Source organism: Falco peregrinus, chromosome 5 (assembly GCF_023634155.1).
Source record: "Falco peregrinus isolate bFalPer1 chromosome 5, bFalPer1.pri, whole genome shotgun sequence".
In the NCBI taxonomy this organism is placed as follows: Eukaryota; Metazoa; Chordata; class Aves; order Falconiformes; family Falconidae; genus Falco; species Falco peregrinus.
Window position 1 is genome coordinate 22,861,316 of NC_073725.1, and position 20,176 is coordinate 22,881,491.

Here is a 20,176-nt window from a genome sequence, read left to right on the forward strand (position 1 = left end):
CCCAGGGAGCCCTTCCCCACCCCCTCGAGGAAGTTTTGTAATTTCAGTGCTTCAGCCCTCTTTTGCCCACCCTCACCAGGATGGAAACCAGGACTTCTGCTGGTGGCCAACGCTGGTGAAACCTCACCTTGGGTGGTACGCCAGCCAGAAGGTCAGGATTCACGGTACACAGGCTTTGCTATAGCACAGGCTGCCTTATAGCCTCTACAAAAAGTACACCTTGCATTACTGTATTCATCCACACAGCTGTTCTTTAGAAAACCATTCCCCTACAGCCCCAAGGGAAGAGGTGGGCTAGGCAGTCAGACAAAACCTCTCTCAATCATCTGAGCCACACAAAGCATCCCAGGCTATTCCTCAAAACAGTTATGCAGATAACGTGCAAACAGTCAAATTAAGAGTCATGGCAAGCTGTTTCCAGGACAAACACTTTCCACATCACGCAACTCAAGAGTACAGCCCCAGCTGATTAGCATAAAACTTCCCAATATATCTGGTCACATATGTTATCCCAGGACCATCAAGTCCTTAAAAACAGGGATGTTGGATAATAGCTCACTGACAGCAAACTGTTTAAAAACAACCAACCAACTTCCCCCTTCCCAAACCCTCACAAAAGGTTATAGCACATTTTTGTACTGCAAAATACATTTTAACTAACCTCACCCCAATGAAACAGGCATATCAACGAAAGTCCTGTCTTCTTGAATCTGAGGTTTCACTGCTTTCTACGGAAATGCTTGGGGGGAAGAATCCCTACTGCAACTCATTGTTGCCCTGAAAGTAGCTTAAAATTCCAAAGACTTGGATTTTTAAAGGTAGTTGGAGTTAGTTGCGTTCGGTTCTGCAAAGCTGGAGTCATTTGAGCTTTTGCAGCCTTAGCCACTATCCACCTTCAGTGAGATTTCAAAGTGTTAAGCTGCTCCTGAAAATGGGATCTAACAATCAAACTCACGTAGGCTCTTCCAACACTGAGCAGAACAAGATCTAAAGACCTGCAAAATCACAGCTTCTGAATAATTTATTCTAATTGGGATTTTGCCAAAAGACTTTAGGGATTTTTCATTCTATTCATCAAGTTAATTTGTTGGGAAAAACAACAAAGACTTCTTTCAGATGTACGTGATAAATCACAGTATAGGACAAAAATTTACAACACGCCAATCAGTACTAATTACACAACTAAACCCAGTCTCCAATGCCCATTCCCTGAATGTGGGTGTGATACATGAATCCCAAGTGGAAAGTCTGCATCAAAAGCCTTCAATTTCTACCTGCTATGAGCAGAAGGATATTAGATGGCTCTAACAGCCCCTGGCCTGAAAAAGGTGCTGCTCCTTACTTATCCCTAGGGGAAGCATAAAAGTTGAAGCTTGCGTTGAGAATTCACAGAAAGTAAAAAATTAAATGACTAAGTCAGATAGCTTGAACTGCAGGTATGGTTTCTTCCTAAATAAGAAACTGGACAATATTCCTCCAGAGACGCAAAACATTTTGGTACACTCTGGAGCAAAAGTTTAGCATTAGATTTGCAAAAACAGAGAGACAGCACGTGGAATGGTTACTGCCATGCTACTCCTATTCCCCAGACCTCGCTATAAAAACTCTCCTGGCAAAAGGATTCAGATCCCCTCACGTAAGTGATGTATGGCTTGGGCAATCTCCCAGATGCACCTTCTATCAGTGCAAGGGGTCACAGCTTCCATGCTACTTGGCATCGCTTCCCTCTGACCCTCCGGCAGAATGGTTTACAGGCATCAGTCCAAGTCACTCCACACAAAATCAGCTGGATTAAATGAAACCACTAATTTAAAAGGTTTCTGCTAACCAGCTGGATGTGAATTGAGACTGATCACATTAGCTTGTCTGCCAGGGGATCCGAAGGGGCAGTAACTGCTGGAAAAAAGAGGCATAATGAATTCACAGGACCTAGATTTTATTCCAGTGGTACAGCTGGATCCAAAAGAGGGCACGTGTCTTTGGCTTTTGTGCCCTGTCAGAATCTTGCCTCTGCCAGCCTTAACACTCTTAGAAAGTATGAGCAGTATGGGAAACTGGTGTAAGAGAATTTCCAGCTTGGAAAAAATTAATCTCTGCCTGCGTCTGCGGCTCTTCTGGGCAATCCTAGTCAAGAGACGCCAGCCAGCACTCTGGGAGCAAAGAAGAAAGAGTTGATATCCAAATTGCATGACCTGCCTGCTAAGCCAGAAAGAGATGGTACCGCATTACTTGTCAGCAGAAAAACCCCAGAGCCTGTAAGCAGTGTGACTCCGGTTATCAGCAATATTCATACTCAACACCAGAGTTTCAGGTACATACTTATGAAGAAATCATGGGAAATTAGTGCGCCTGAGGAAAGCATAACCTCACTGTTCACCCTGTCCTGGCCCGGCCCCACTAACTTCACTCAGCTGTTGCTTGCAAAAGCTGCTGTGAGAAGCAGTAGGAATGTTACACACAGCTGGCTTTGGATGCTGGGAGCTTGTCTGAAATTTAGGAGCAATCCATGGCTGGAAATGACGGTCAGCAATGGGATTTCCTGACCTACTCTTTCCGTACCCAGCTCTGAAATGGGGTTATAGCTGATAACATTCCTGCCAGCCCTCGCAGAGCAGCGAGAGGTTAATGCTATACATATTGGGTTATTGCTGTTGGGTTTACTATTATTTTATCATATATGCTATTTTTATACTATTGCCAAAAAAATCTCATGCCATAGCTAAGCTGATTTAAAAAAAGATATGGCTTTGCCCTACACCACGTTAACTGACACTACAAGCAAGCTTACAGTGCTTTTTCTGCAATTGCACTGCAAGTACCCCTCTGCGCTGAGCAGCAGCTAACGAACGTTTAGCAAAGTGCCTATTGCTGACATGCATTTTCAGCAAAAAATCACAAGCCAGGAGGCAATTCCAATAGATGTGAAATGGTGTAGAAATTAGTAGCAATAGCTTCTTATTCTTTTTCCAGACTCAGCACATAGCAGCACTCTGCATTCCTCTATACTAAAGTGGTATCACCTCTGTTAAGTGGATTTTTCAGACTCTGAAATAGGATGCTTTCCCAAAGCTGCAAAATTACAGGACAATAAACTTTAGGATTAAAAAAAATTTAAAAAAGATCTACTGTACACAGAAGAGGGGACTAAGATTTCTTTGTCAACGTGATAAAGAAAAAAAAAAAATCTAAGTGGACAGGTGAAGTGTTTTTCTCCCTCTCTCATTTTTCTTTTTTAAAGAGAACATAATTAAATCTTTCTATACTTCAAAAGTATAGAAAGCATTCTTCTTAGTGGATACATTTTGAAATTCACTTCAGTGCAGTACTTCCATACACCCATAAAACAACCGGCTTTCACAGAGTGGGTTTGAAACTTGGCACAGGAGTTACATCAATGTCTGATCTTCACCTAGCTCTCAAAACCACACCCCAGGCTCAGCCCAGCCCTGAAAGGGCTTTGTCATTTCAGCTGAATGTTCTTCTAAAATAAGCAATGGAAGTTGTAACTGCCTTCTAAAATCTCATCTCAAAGAGTTTAACCCCACCAAATTTAGGAGTTGAAAAACAGGGTTCACAACAAAAGCGTTGTCATGCCCAATAAGAGGTACAATAACTGGCCTACCTGTAAGGCAGTAAATGTAAACACAAAGGAAAAGAATGTGCACACTAAGCTAATGGGGACAAAACCTACAGCTGTATCCTACATCTTCAGGAATTTCCTCAGTTAACAGAATTAGTATTTTACACCCATTTCCCCATAGAAGTCCCCCTGTATTTAAAAGGGGTGGAGGGATGCTTTGAGTGCAGGACAGCACCACCTTGGTAAAGACAGCCCCTTCAAGGGGCAGCAGTGGTGAAAGAGTTAAAAGCACTAGAGGGAGTGCAGGCAGGAATGAGAAGTCAGCCTGTGTCACATACTGTGCCTCTTGAGAGAGGGACTGTCTGTCAGAAGCTATGGAAAGAAAATGTTGGCTTTGTCCATGGAGACAGGGAGGACTGGCTGCAGCACAACAGGAAAATCAGACAGTGGAATAGGTGGAGTCTCCCAAACATCAGTTGGCAAATGCTTTTTCACCTCGCAGAGATGCAGCAAAGCCTTGCCAGATATCACAGAATCACAGAATACCAGGCTGGAAAGGACCTCAAGGATCATCTGGTCCAACCTTTCTTGGCAAAAGCACAGTCTATACAAGATGGCCCAGAGCACTCTCTCCAGCTGAATCTTGAAAGTGTCCAGTGTTGGAGAATCCACCACTTCCCTGGTGGCATTATCCCAATGGCTGACTGTTTTCTTAGTAATGTCTCTATCCACCACACCTCATGAAATTTCAAGTCTGCAGAAAGAGGGGCTATCTCCACTCATACCCTTCAGGGAATGCTATCATCATCTTCATTACTGAGCTAGGCCACCCCTTTCTTTTCGAACACAAGATGTGGCATTTTGTCTCGCTAGCTATTGAAAAAAACCCCAGCATTAAACTTTTGCACTGTCAGGTCTCGTTGTAACCACTCTGTAGAAAGAAACAAAACCACACTGAATCTGCTAGAAATGTCCCCAGTGGGGACACAGGAAAAACACAGAGGGGACTCACGGTGTCTTGAAAGGACTCCAGAGACAGGTTACAAAAGCTCAACACATGATCATTGTTCTCGGAGTCACCTTACAGCAAAAGGATCAAGCAACCACATGGAAGAGACTGTTCTCTTCCATGTTAGCATTATTCATTAAAAGGCAGTTGCTGAAAGTTTCCCACAACAAGAAGCTCTTCTGATTCCAAAATTGCTCCACGAAGGGAAATCTTAGGAGTCGTCATTTTCAATCCTGGCTTTACATTCTGGATTTTTGCTTGGGCAATGTTCAACCAGGAACAAAATCCATTTAAAGTACGTGCACAGTACATATTATGCATGGATGTCAAGGGACGGGAGTAGGTTATGAAACATGGAGGCTGTGAGACTTTACAAAAAAAAATAAAATAAAAATTGTTCAAAGAGCTTAGGGTAACACTAATTGAGGCTATGAGGTCACAATCCAGTTTCCCAACTGGACAAATGGTGTAGCCAACAATATATTGGTTTGTCCTAAAGCAAAAGCTAACTAAAAGGAAGTAAAATAGCCCAGCACAACCCTGTGACTCGGTTTTCAAAAGTTAATAAAATAATTATCAGAAAAAAACCAAATCCTATCGAGTTAATCACAAAAAGAGTGGAACAGCCGGAATAATAGCAGACTATACCCTGGTCCTGTTTGCAAGACGTGAGGAAGAAGGAAGCCTACATGCTTCCTTGCTGTGTGCTGTACTTTTTAAAAAAAGAAAAGCTAACTTCTATTAGCAGAAGACACCTTCAGTAGTGAGATAACCTTACAACAATGTCATCTGCTTCCAGAAACTGCTCCTTCTAGGCGGCATTCAGCACAGATGTTTCAAGTCTGCTGTAGACCCAGACTCAAGGTAAAATACCAAGGGAAACAGAATCACTGCACATCACCTTCAGCTTGTTCCCTCACAGTGTTGGCCAACAACAACAACAAAGGCAACTGGTGATCCAATTAATCCATATGTGTAAAACCCACTACAACCTTTTAGAAGAACATGCATCAAGCTTTGTTTCTTTTCCAGTGCAAAGGAATGGAAACCCTCCCACTGACTTCAATGGGAGCTGGGCCAGACCCTGAAAGTCTTCACATAAAACTTCCATGAAGGAGAAGTTGCACATTGACATAAGGCATGTCTCTTTTATCCCCTGCTTTTTTCCTCTTGATAAACTGCACACTTGCAGCACATAACGTCTGAAAATGAAGCTTATAATACAGTCAACTTTCTGAGGCTTGCAACCGTATTAAACATAATAGCCAAAACTGAACACTAAAAGAATTAACATGTATAAGAAATTACCGTATTTTGGTTTATTATGTAATGACTTAATTTAAGAGGTTTATTATAACTGAAATCTGTCATAAACCATGACAAATAATGGCCAAATGTCACTGGTTCAATGGACCGAGTCAATCCCATACTTCACAACACTTGTACTACTGTTTTTAATATCACTCTTATGGCTTCCAAAGCTCCAGCAGAGAGACAACCGACTGTGAAAAGCAGGAACAGACAGACCAAATGTTGTTATAATTGCACAGTTCCCATTTTGCACAATTATTTTCATATTATTCACACTCAAACAGCTTTTGCAGCCATCAGTTTGCAAAAAGCTCAATTCAGTGTTTGTATTTCAACAACTTTATCTCTGAATTAACTCATACTAATGAAAACATCAGAGTATTCAATCTAAATGTAAAGAGACTAAAATTCAAAATATTCAGCTGACTCCATGTGAGTGAAATTAAAAGCACTTCCAGGCTCTTGGATTTAACGATGTGCCATGGCCACAACCCAAACTTGCACCAGGATGTGAGCAAAGAACAGCCCTGTATCTTGGTTTCAACAAGGAGAAAACCTAGGAGCCCAGGCCAGGAGGTGACCAGGACTGCTGCGTACAGTGTGGCACCACTCAAACTAGAGGCATCTTTTGTATTTCAGTGCCATTTGGTACCCTACCGATTTCCAAATCAGCCTCCCTCTACCTCTTAACACCTCAACCAAACAGTCTTTCTTTTTCATTACTGTACCCCAAATAACAGTGTTGTGTCTTCTACAGAAACACAAAGACTGTAATTTACACAGATCAAACCCACAAAAGAAAAAAACTCAGTAAAGAGCCTGGAAGAAATTCAAGCCCAGCAGAAGCAGAAATAACTTCCAAATGTCTCCACAGTGTGGACCAGGCCACCCTCTGTCCCTAAATCTTGCCATTAAATTGGCTGAAAGTTAAGAGACTTGCTCACAGCAAGATTGGTCTTTCTTACCTTTTGCCACATTTTGATGAAGAAGAGCTCCCCAGAAAAATTGAAGAAAACATTGGTGTCATAGGCATCATCCCCAACATTCGAGATGGAAATGTTGAGTGAGATGTTCCTCACTGCTCCCAGGGCCAGGTAGGCAGTTTTGTCATCAACACTGTAAGCAGAAACAATTACACTGGTTTAACTCTGGGCAACTTTTACACTCTAGGCCTCCTCTCCTCCTACGGATGTGTTAGAACTCAACTGCTCAAGAGCTTGGCAATTGGTAATTCAGGAATGTGTTATATGGCCAATGCATGGTGTGGGTGGGCCATACTGGGAACGAGCTGCTCCTGAGTCCTGGTTCTGACACTGCCTTTTGTCACTGTAAGGAAACCCTATGATCCTCATGTGGAAAAACTTCACGTGACTTATTGTTACTACAGTTCTCGTGAGAATAAAAGAAGAAGAGAATGTAGAAGTCTGCAAAGTAATTGGACTGGGGAAATGCAGCAAGTGCAAGATATTATGCCCACATTCAAATACACGAGGCATTTCAGTTTGTCTCTCAATAATTTAAACTTATTTTGAACATTCTAGTAACTTAAAAAAAAAAATCTTCTGACAGTTATGCTATGGATAGAAGAAACTGAAAAGAGGGTCAAATAAAATCAAGAAACTGGTATAAGAGGAAAAATGTATGGAAATTACAACAAATGTCCACCGAATGTGACTAATCTTTCTTCAGGTGTTTATGCTGGTCCTAACACGACGGAGTCATCTTCTACAAGTGGAATACTAAGAGATTGGCTGAATTACAGTAACAGCCATATATCATGAATCAATACACTACTGTAATATGGCATCACAGATAATAAATACACAGATTTTTTGTCTGTTTATTTAACAGATTATAAGTAAACAGACTTGCACACACAGAGGCAAATATAAATATACATTCATACACACACATTTATTATTTGATATTTAATCACACTGGGCTCTCCAGAAGATAAGCTAACAATTAGGAATCAAGGCTAAAGATAAATCACAAGAAAATACAATACCAGTGCACATATCTGCAGGTCTAGGAACTAAAACTAAAGTAAAAGATAATATGAAATACACCAGGTCTAAGTATAAAAATATGCAAAAATAGCCCAAATATCAAATTGGCTATAGTTATCATAACTGGAATCCAAGACCATTCATACATGCCAGAAAAACAGAGACTGTCACAGAGAAAACACTGAGTAGCTGGTTAGAAAAGAGCAGAGACTTCCAGCACACAGCAGGGAGAGGCTCTCAATTATTTCCTCTAGGGGACAGCCAGCCTGAAAGTAAGGAGGAACCACCTCTGAGGAAACATACCCTCAACACCACCCACCCTGCCAGACGCTGCTGCACAACACATGTGCATGTAGGAGCATGCAACGGCATGGAGAAATCAGTAGCTGACCAAACCACCTTTCATTCACTCAGTTTCTATGAAGGAACGGTTGTGCTGGGGATACCCATTGGCACATGCTGCTACTCTGCATATCAGCAGCTCTCTGAAAACGGCTGGGGTGCAGGATGTGAGCTGTGTTTAAAAGCAGCCTGCCCCTCCATTGCTGCCAGCCCTCCTCTGCCAGCCTTGTTCATGGTACTGCAGCCAGAGCATCTGCATAAAATTGGTGTTTCTGAGAATGCGGTGCTTATAAACCCTTCAGCATCTTCTGCCAAGCACAGCCATAAGAGACCTCCAAAGGCAGAGCTTGCTGGGCTCTGGCTCCCTGTGTTTGCCAAGAAGTTTCTAGGCGTGGGTTCCTGGAGGTACATACCAAAGCAGCCAGGGGCTCTGGTGAGTGAGAAGCCTGGAGGAAGATGGTCTAGATTCAGGCTTTAGAGCTGTTGCCTGTGGATTGTGAGTGTAACTTTTCCATGTAATGCAGACAGTATAGCATATTTGTTTCCTGTACTTCATTTATGATTATCTTCATTTATTAAGCCCAAAATTATGGCTTACATTTCAATGACAGCTTCCTATGAGACAGATGTAAGTCTCCAGGAAACGTGCCTGCTTTCTCACGCTTACAATCAACTGCAGACACCAAGCAATTCTACCAATAATTGTACACTTTGCTTTTTAAACATTATAGTTTATTCTTATAGGCAACTATCAGTGCAAATAAACATTTGCAAAAGCATATACAGTGCATGATCGACTGCAAAACTAGTTTGAGAGGTCCAAATAATTTAAGTTGTTGCTCCTCATATACCAAATTAATGGCACAACTATATGAGAGTACTCAGAAGCATTCACCTTTTGGCCTCAACTTCAACATTTACTGTTAAAAAGCAGGAAAATTATGAAGATGCTAAACAATCTGCTGGGATTTTCTAATAATCAGAAGTGCATATTTGGAAACATAGAAATAAAACAACCATTTATTACTGTGAATTATTTCTCATGAATTTTATAATCTCACTTCTTGCAATTACTTCAGAGCTTGAATCAGCATTTATCAAAACCTTTAGCAAAATCTGGAAGTATCACTTCAGTAAGCAAATAAGTATTACAAGTTGTTTATCTTATGCAGAGTTGATACTAAATGCAATGCACACTATAGAATCCTCTCTGAACTGGTGGTATCAGCACTTTGAAATTTAACAGAAAGACAACTGAGAATACTCTCCACTGAATAATAAAAAATACTCGGAATGAAATCCTATTTAAAGCTAAACCCACAAAAAATAATGTCAAAACCAACACCATCTGGTTGTGTTACTCCTTTCTAAAGGTATAACTCCTCTGTTAAAAGTGCATCATACCAATATGATGGTTATAACAACATCCTCAGCAGAGAAAGAAAATCCATTTTCTAAGGGCACGCTGTAATTGCTCCTACACAAAATTCACACACTAATAAACTCTGGAAAACCTCACTGATTTTAGGGTAGAAGATGAGTTCAGTTCTTCCTCTGAAAGGCTATATGAGATGGTCCTCTAAGTCCCATTTTAAGAGAGCAGCTTTCAGAGTCATTAAATCTGTGTACATCTGGAATGAATCAGGTTCACTTGTAGTAAAAGGAGGATTAGGAATCCCCCTGTTCACAGGGGAGCTCCCAGGCCCTGTTTGCTGCTTAAAAGAATAACGTCATGGGGTGTGGACAGCCCGCTGTGGTGCTGGAGGAGCTCTGCTGCCAGCCTGGTGCCATCCTTCTCCAGCACCTGCTGCGCATTAAGTAGCCTAGCTGCCAAGTCAAAATATGTCAACTAAAGAATGGTTGTCAACCACCAGAAACAAGAAAACAAACTAAAGCCACTCTTTCAACTCAACAAGATATGTCAAACAATTTAAGAAACGTAATCAAGCAATGGTTTTCAGTTTATATTTTGTTGGATGAGAACTATAAAGCCACCAGCATCCTCACCATGGCCCTTGCAACCTTGCTCACATCACAGAAGGGAGGTTAAAAATAAAAACAGGCTCAAAAAAGAAAGAAAGGAAAAATATGAAGATATAACAACTTAATTGGACAGAACACCACTATCTCATTACATCCAGCTCTACACACAAACAATGAACTGAAGAAAAGTTCTGGATAGGCTGTAGATGTATACATACGTTAAATATGGGCAATCACATTTATATACACGTATGTTCAGGCATATGAAGGATGTCAAGCTGTCAAAGTTTGCATGGAAAGGGAAAGAAGTTTGACATTCAGAAGTGCTAAATACCTGCAGCTTTCATGCACGTAACCCAGACTTGCAGGTAACAAGCAATTCTGAAAATCAGGCTCCAAATTTCTGCCATCGTTTTGAGTTCACTGGCCATGGTACTACACATCAAATTTAAGTAGAAAGATTGAACATTTTCCTCTTAAGTGATTAAGAAAAGGAAACTAAATTCCAGGATAAAACAAGTATCATCTTTTTTGCATGCTTTAACGTTCTTTGTTAATGCCTGCACCACATCATTGCAGGTCAGTGCAGTGCAGGTCAGTGAGGGAAGAAAGACGAGCTGGGAAAGGCAAAGTGAAAAGATCTGCAATTTTCATTTCCCACCCCCCCCCCACCCCCCCAAGATACTGGTGTTTTTATTAACGTGGGTCAGGGGAGACATAATCTGCATTCCAAAAGGTACGCAGGGACATGTTTCTCTATTTCCTGCACTAGAGAGAATTTTTAAAAAAAACTGAAAAAGCATTTAGCACTTCCTCTCAGCCTGCACAGATCACACATAGGGCAAGGAATGTGACGAGGTCACATTTACCCTGTTAGTCTGGGTCACTGACTTTCCCTTTTATATTAGGAGCCTTTCTTTCCTTACAGCAAATCAGCACCTACATGGATGAATCACCACTCTTGCTTGATGGACGGTGGAAGTTACAGCTGGGGTCAGTTAGATTGCAAGTGGTAAAAATGCTTAAAAAACCTGAAGTCCCATCTGCCCTCCATTTCCATCAGATTAAACAAAGAGTCCCACCTTTTGCTTTTAAACTAGTAAAATGTGTGAGGAGTCAACAACACTGGTCCTGTGACAGATCCAAACAGATTTCTACCTTCACCAACCAGCACTGCAGTTGGTCTTTCCAGTTATTATGATGCCTGAATATTAATTTTGTCTCCACAGACTCTTTACATCAACCCTGAACACCTTTCTTCTGTTGGGTTTTGATCACAGGCTTTAGGGTCAGTTGAATCTTAGGAGGAGTTCTGCAAATACTTAAACCTTAAGGGCCAACGAAAAGCTGAAACCTCAGCTATCTTCCGGGAATTCATTTGATGTCTCCGTGCAAAACTGAGAGGTAGCAGCCCCATAAACAAATCCAAACAGAGTAAAAATTTTAGATAACTCCACAGGGAGAAAAGCTATTGGATTTTACCCTGCTTGGTTACACTGCTTTGCCATCGCATGTGCATCCAAGGTGAATTCTCTCTGCAAAGTTCACAGCCAATCTAGACTAAGGACTCAGGAGAATACTCAAGATGTCATGGCTTACTCTGCATTAGCTAAGCTGCTGCCTCCCCCCTCTCGCACTGAAACCTACATTAGCAAAGGTGCTAAGAGACCTCATGAAGTTGATGACCGCAGTCTATGTGAGATGCACTAAGCCAGCCACGGTAAACTAGCCCTGAGCCCATCAGATCATTTCATTAATGAGATTTCCTATTTCTATTTCTCAAGCAGAAACTTTCTAGTGTGCTCTGAGTACCAGATAACATGAGGAGATGGGAAAAACATAGAGAATTTGCAGCATGGCCAGCTGAGGTTCTGTGTCAGCAGAGAACAGTTTGGAAGTAATATCATGCCAATATTCCTCCCTGTGAAGACTAAGTAACAATGTGCCAACGTTTCCCCATAGGAAGGGACCAAATATCCCATACAAAAGAAGCGCTTACTGTGGTGAGCCCAGGGCCGAGGAGGTGGAACTGCTTGTGTTGGCACCCTTCTGGAGCACAGCTGCCATCTCTAGCACTTCAATACCCATATATATTGTAATTCAGGAATACGGCACCGAGCATTACTTTTTCTACCTTTCCTAAGCTTCAATTTTAAAAATTAATGCATTTGAGTAGTAAATAATTGGTGGTGGGGAGCACACTAGGAAACACTTTTTGTTCTTTTTTTATGGTATTGAAAGAACAGACCGATTTCTAGTTACAGCTAGTTACCATCTATTCAGAACTACTCTGGAAATCGTCCCCTTTCCCCCAAATATAGTTTCTCCACAGAAATCCCCCGTAACAACACAACAGATAAAACTCCCAGCTATCTCTGTCTTCAAAATTTTAAGTAAAAAGGACAGAGCCGGGCACAACATTCACATAAAAAGTATCCCTTATCTTATCAACCTAAAGAAATCTGGTGCCTTTTATTAATATCACTAATTCCTATTGTACCCAGATGTTCACAATCCTTTATAAACAGAACCGAAGAATCAATGGGGAAAGAGCCGTCTCTGTTTTCACACAGCGTTTACTCCAGGGAACAGCTTTTGCTTTGAATGGAGTTACCCTGGTTTATGAAACTGTCACACAAAACCAAGATGAGGCACAACATCTACAGAAGCTCTAATCTAATCTTTCACCCTTGCAGACACACATACAAACCAACATCTTTTATCACCACAAGCAACATACTTGAAATCAGTGGTACTGTGCCCCCAGGACAAAGTTATCCTTGCGTATGTATGTAAGATAGCATCCTAAGGTTCAAACACAAACAAAAACTAGTTACTAGTGGCAGAAAGAAATGCAAAAGATAAATGTTTTCCCTGTTTGTTAAAATACTTGAAGAGCTTTATTTAAACAGGTGATTGTTGACCACAGATCTGGCCCTGAAATTTGAGGATGAATTCTAGGAATTAGATAATTAACTAAGTTATCATGTAAACCATGTATTTACCATAGAAATTGTGCCTTCAGAAACAGATCTCCTACATTAATTAATATTAATAAAGATAACTAAATTACTAAATTAATAAAGATAACTATCAATTGCCCATTCCTGGGATGCTGGGGTGCAATATGTAATTTAAAAAGCATACTCAGCTGAGCATCAATGAGGGAGAAAAAGACCAGTGCCCTATCCAGTAATCACTTTCAGAGGTCAATAAAAAGGCAGTTAATCAGAGATGAAATGTTAGAAACAGTGCAGGTTTCTTACTTTAGGAAATTTGTTTTGCAGGAGCAAAAGGACATACTACAGAAAAAGTTAACGTAGCTGCATCACAAAAGAGTATGTGTATATGAATGTATGTACACATGCACGTATGCATCAGCCAAGAATTGTTCTGAAAATACATAACTGTGCATCTGCTTCTCATTGTGGTCTGTACAGTACCAAAAACTTCCACCTCTGGAAGCAGCTTATATGACAGTGCTGCCCAAGGTAAAGCTTTTGTTTTATTAGCTTTATCCTTTGGTTGCTAGAGCAAAAAACAACATGGCAACTTGAACTATCTTAAGTCCATAAAATACTGATGTTGAGATGTTCACAAGAAGGGCCAGGTTATACATTAGTTCGGCAATGAATTCAAATTATATGAAATAACATCTCTTTAGGGTCTAGTTAAAAAAAAAAACCAAACAAAAAAACCCCAACAAAAACGAACAAACAACAAATCGTAAAATCCTACTCCAGCAGATACTGTAAAGTGATTCTTACAAAAAAACCCCCCCAGTATTAAAAAAGTCTTGTAAGACTGGCTTGTACAGCATCCCTGACTGATCATCAGTGTCCTGTTACTAGAAAATAGAGATTGGGAATCTGTATTCTTGTATGAGATGTGGACTACTGAGGTTTGTTACCACTCATCACTTGATGACTCTATCATCATCCATATGGGTTTAATCACTGTACATTGAAAAGGAACAGGACTGCCCACTGCTATCAAACTGGACTTATTTATTTTGGGAGGGATTTATGAAGCTATGTGCGCAACTAACCAGATGGAAACCAAGCTGCCATTCCTTTATCCCCATTCACCCTCAACAAGGGAAAACATTCACTCATTCCTGAGACAATGCTCCCACTGCAACTTGTACTACATCCTGATTAATTGTGGGCTGTGCTGGGCAATCCTTTCAGGAAACAGCAAATCCAATCCTGCATGAGCTACAACAAAGTTTTCCATGTGCCTAGTAAACACATTATTCAATAAACACAGTATCCAATACATTAATAACAATTGTCTATAGGTAAAAGATAAATAAAAGTAAATATAAATTAGAAATCAGAATTCTGCTTCTTGGATTCACCAAAAAACTTAAATTCTAAACAGAATTACAGATGTACTAATATACATGAAATGGTATAAGCATTTTTTCCATTGCACTCTTTACAGTACAGCACGTTACTTTGAAATAACATTAAACTACATAATGATTTATGAAATCACTTAAATCACAGTGTGAAACTTGGTTTTTGAGGAAAAAAAAGCAATCACTCATATCCATTTTCCCCAATATTTTGTCATTCTTTTCTCCCTGGAAATAACTCCTTTGGTAGTGTAAAAGATCATGAGTTAGGACAGCACTGGGGTATGACCAAGTAACTAGTGGGCAGCACATGACGGCAGTCAGTTCAGTCATGGCTCCGTATTGGTGTCTTGGGGGCTGGGAATATCCATGTTGGTGTACACAGCTTTATACACACAAAGTCTTGACTGAAAGCTCAAGACCACTTTCCTAGCACTAGAAATGCTAAACCATAGCATTTGCTCATTTTTCTTTGATTGTTTTTGGTAAAGCTGAAAATTAGCTCCATCTGAGCAGCTCAGCTATTTAGGATAGCATGTCTAGGGTAAACAGAATGTCAAAAATAGTTTTGAAAGAAGCGTCTGTTCAATGAAAGATAAAATAAGTGAAGATAAATTCTTCATCTGCTATGAATGAAGAGGAAGGGAAAAACTGATATTATCAGAGCGTGTAATTAAGCTCCAAATGGAAGGATATTGTTTTTCCTCATCATGACTGTTTTTTTAAGATGGACTTCAGGGGCATAAAACCTCAATGGGCATGCCATGAAACATGAGGCCGCTCTGGAAACAAATCCCTGTTATGTGATCAAAGGAAGATAAGCACTGAGGCGTGAGCCTGGTCAAGTTTATGAAACAGCTTTGCTTCCCACATTAAACCACAGGCTTGCAGCTTTTCTCCATAGGTTTGCAAAAGCCTATGATCAGTGAAAACCTTTATTAATTTTTTTAATATAAAATACTACCATATTAATGAGATACACTCAAAAAGTTTTGAACTTTCCTGATCAAAATGTTATGTTATTGCTTCTTTCTTCAGATGGCACTAACTTTCTGCACTGTTATTGCACTAACCTATGTTCTGTGCCATTACATCTTGTGCTAGTGAAAAGCATATTGGACAAAGCTGTCATAACACATGTTTTTATCTATGATTTCTGGATTCCTTCAGCTCAGGTTCTGTAATAATTTGACAAGTCAACACGAAACTGCTGAGGTTCATTTTTCAAATCCAGGTGCCTAAAGTGTGATGATGTGCCCAGTGAACCAGAGGGAGTCCTTCCACTGAATAGGTCCTTTAGGACCACCTTTAATAGGTCCATGAGCATATCCATCCTTGCATCTATACACAGTATTTGCAAAAACACCAGTTTTGCAGCTGTACAGCTAGTCACCTCTGTGAAATTATTCATTCACCACTAATACAAATTGTATGCCTATGAACTTCAGTTGTAAGCTCAAGGGCTGGGGCAGGGGGCAGGCACAGGGAGGTGGTGCACACACTCCCCAGTCTTTTCAGTGAGGTCTGGGTTCAGTACTTTGAGATTACATACCAAAACAACACATCAAATCATTTACCTGCCTATCAAATACAAAAACACGTCAATCCTTCAGTAAGTCACAGAAGGAACTGGAGGACAAAAAAGCAACCACCTTCTGAAGAGCTGACCAGAAAATACTGGAAAATACTTTTTCTTCATAAATTACCATTTCATTGAAAGGGAAACATTTCAAATTCAATGAAATTCTGACAGACTGGGGTTTTGTGCATTCTCTGGCTACTTCCAGAGGGAGCAACAGAACCAGAAACATCCCAAGTCACAAACTTGACCTTTCAGCTGGAAAAGGGCATTTCTCAAAAATCTTGTTTCACAAAAGAACTTTTGAAAGCATTGTCTCCAGCACAAAACCCCCTCACAATTTGAAAAAAACTTGAAAAATTCTGCAAAATGCACCTGTCACCTCTTTCACTTTCTACAACTTTTGCTTCCAATTTCACATGTCCAAAATAAACAATTTTCAGCAGTATATAGGGGAACCCCAGCCAGTCTGTAGGGGAACAACATAAATTTGAGTCTAATGAATGGTGGATGCTCTAAACCAAAAAATAAAAAGCAAGCTGCTTATTCTAAACAGCCAAACATACACTCAGAAGCACTCCAATGGGTGAGTAATTCTGTTTCTAATGACAGATGAAGGGTAATCTCATGTCACATAAATATATGGAAGACAGACTTCCTCCTGGAACCTTTCTCAGGAATAGCAATATTTATTACAGCATTTTCTATCCAAGGGGGCTCATAGTCTGTGCTTACAACCTGATCTAAATACCATGCACACAGCTCGTGCTGGAATACAGCAGCTACATGACATGCAGCAACATCATCTTTCTTCTTGTACTGTTTGTTTTTGGTAAAGCTGCTCTATTCCTCGTGACACATGGGCTGTCAGTATATTTACACAGCCATACAGGATTTCCTTCCTAGCTGCATCTCACAGCGAAGCCACCACCCATTCTCCTCTAGTCTTTTTAGCTGGCTTGTTTATTATAGCTGGAAGAAAGTCTGTTTTTTCAAACACCACCACTGTTACTCAAACGTCTAATCCAGGGTTTTCACTTGGTTCCCATCACAGCCTTAACATGGCTTGATAACTGCTGTTGCCTTTGCAGAGTGCCAGTCAGCAGACAGTCGTCAGCTCAGGACCTGAAAACTGCCTTGGTATGTCAGACATGATGTGTATTCCTGTCAACCCTGCTCCCTCGGCAGTTACTGGTTCTTCTTAAAAGGCCAGAGTGCTTTTCTCTCATATAAAATACCAGAGGAATGGATTAGTAGATTTTAAAGGCTAGGGAGGTCTCATCTTTTACAGAACACCTACTTCAGTTTCTCCCAGCACATCTTGAGGAAACAGATGCAGTTCAGCTTCTAAACAAGTAGCTGCAGAGAGGCTCAATAAAAATGTGCTATTTGCTACAGAAGCCTGATGGAAAAGACATTTGCTGTGCTGAGAAAACAGAGTGAGGTACTGAAGTCAAGCATGGCGCGTAATAAATATATTTACATTTTTAATATTAAACAATATTTGAAAATAATAGCTAACAGAACACTCTTTAATTGCATTTTGATTTTCAGTACTGGATTGCTGGAAAGGAAAACTGGTTTCCTATTGCTGTCCCAAAGCTATGGCCATAAAAATGTTTATTGCAAAATATTCTATTCCTATTTCTCTTTCAGTTTGTGCCATTAAAGTTACCTGTATGCAATAAATAATTTCTTTACACTAAGATACTTCTAGGTCTCATCCTTCAGAAATCGCCCTGCTCCCTCTCCACCCCCAACACAGGGCATTACTGCATGAACAGGGACAGATTTTGCTATCTCCTATGACAGCTGCAAGATTTAACACTGGAAACTCTTTGAAGGGGAGGCAATGAGTAGTATCTCTGCTCTGTGCTGCCAAAACCTCATGTTTATTCTTTAAGAAAAATGGATTTGAAGAGTCATAAATGGAAAGATGAAAAGACTCTTTCCTGCTCCTTCAGTTTCTCCCAACACTGCCTTCACCAAGTCCACAGCAGACTCCATGGTCCTTTTTCCTTACTCTTAAGTTGCCATCTGTAGTTTTAGGCTAACATCATTCATATTCAAACAAGTAAGTACAGCCAATCACTAAAAGGACCATTTGTAGCAATGCTAGCACACACCACTGTAGCTGTTTCTACATGCACTACATCTCGTATTGTCTGCTGTAGGAAGTTAAAGCCCCACAGTTTGCTCTTCCAGGTCCAGCCTTTGATATTACTGTCCCCTCTCATGATGCTGCATGTTCTCGCTGGCAGAAGTGGTATCTGCAAGAGGCAAGGAGTCCCACCGGCAGGTTTCCAGCTGCAGCACTGGAAGATGCCCATAACCATCCTAGGCAGGTGGTTTTGTGTTGACAGAGAGCTGGTTTTTATTAAGACCACTTTGCTCAGGTTACAGAGAGAATTTATGTCAAGACAAGGCAGAAAACAGCAAAAAAGTTGGTTGGAAGAGATTTCTAGAGGCCATACAATCCATCCTCATCCTCCTCAACACCGGACTATTGCCAGCAACAGATGAGGTCAGTAGGGACCTTATCTAGCAAAGTCCTGAAACTCAGGATGACAGAGCACACCATCTCTGCACACCTCATTGCCACCCAGCACAAATTGCCTGCACAAGAAGGTTTTTCCTAGTCTCTGGTGCATGACTCTTGCCCCTCCTACCATCTGCCACAAGCAGAAAGAGCTTGTCTCCTTCATCCCACAACCCCTTCAGGAAGTTGGGATGGCTTTACATGCAAACCGATGCTAACAAAGGTGGACGAGCCTTAAAGGGATTCATCTGCTAACTGAAAACAAATATAAATACATTCTAACTCTTCCTCACTCCAGTACAGCATGTTACCCTGGTCTTCAGCCCAAGCCTTCAAGAACACCTTTCACTATAATAGAAGTATTCAAAAAAACCAGAATACAGGAATCACCACCACATCCCACCTTCACCCTCCCAAATCTTGGCAAAAGCTTCCAGATATAGTTAGAAGGCTATAATGTTTTTTATCATCACCCACTTTCAAGTAGCTCTACCCTGCCATCTCCTCCAACTTCACAGTGGAAAGTTTCAGCTTGCCCAGCAGCGCCATAACCACATGCAGCACCACCTCGACAACAGGAGATAATGAGGCAAACCCCATCATGTCTGGACAGAACAGCAGTGAAGTTTTTAACATACACATGCAGATTTGCTTGGCTTGAGCACTTTGGATAAACAGCCACGCATTAGGTCATTACTTAGACTGTTAGCGTCCCAGGCTATTTCTTATCAACATGCAAGTGCTCCCAATTTGAGGGCAGATGAAGAACTTTTCAGAGGAGGAGGTGGATCCCAAGAATAGCAAACTCAGAGCAGAGCTGGTTAGTTCTTGCCAGCATGGGCTGGTTTTCCTATTAGTAATTTGGTATGCCAGCTTGGCCTCTTCAAAGCTGGGTGCAATCTTTTAACTAGGTAATAATTCTAGTGATTCAAACACATCCCAGGCGAACTCTGTATCAGAGTAGCTGTGCAGCTCCTGAGCTCGTAAGCATGACCTCAACAAGCAATTCTCTTGATGATAATGTAATCTGAGCTAACTTCCTATGCACATATATGCTTTAACCAGCACACATTTGAGAGCATATTATATAGCAATGGACAAAACGATACCTTACAATATACAGCTCTCTGCACAGCTTTTGGTTCTAACATGCTACAGATTCATGAAAAGTCTATAAGACAGCCGGACCAAGTCAGTCCATCTAGCAGAGGCCCTGTATCCAACTATGTCTAACAGCAAGTGGCCTATGAAGAACAAGGCAAGCACAGAGTGTTAATTTGCTGATATATTTCCACAGCTTCCAGCATTCTTATTTGCCACTTCTCTACCATGTAAACTCAGCATTTAAACATCTCCAACAGTAAAATCCACAGATTAATCACATGCTTCATGAAAACATACTTCCTTGTTTGTTCTTTTAGTTTCTCTGAATAGTTTCGTATGATTAGCAAACTTTATCACCTT

General features: G+C 40.8%; 1 protein-coding gene across 1 annotated transcript in view; it reads right to left on the reverse strand.

Annotated features, from left to right (window-relative positions):
• The window catches only part of ITGA9 (integrin subunit alpha 9), a 230,434-nt gene that overhangs the window by 77,155 nt on the left and 133,103 nt on the right, over window positions 1-20,176 (reverse strand). Inside the window, exon 18 of the mRNA XM_055804642.1 lies at window positions 6,866-7,016. Within this exon, the coding sequence (XP_055660617.1) occupies window positions 6,866-7,016 (151 nt within the window). The remainder of the gene's footprint in view (window positions 1-6,865; window positions 7,017-20,176) is intronic.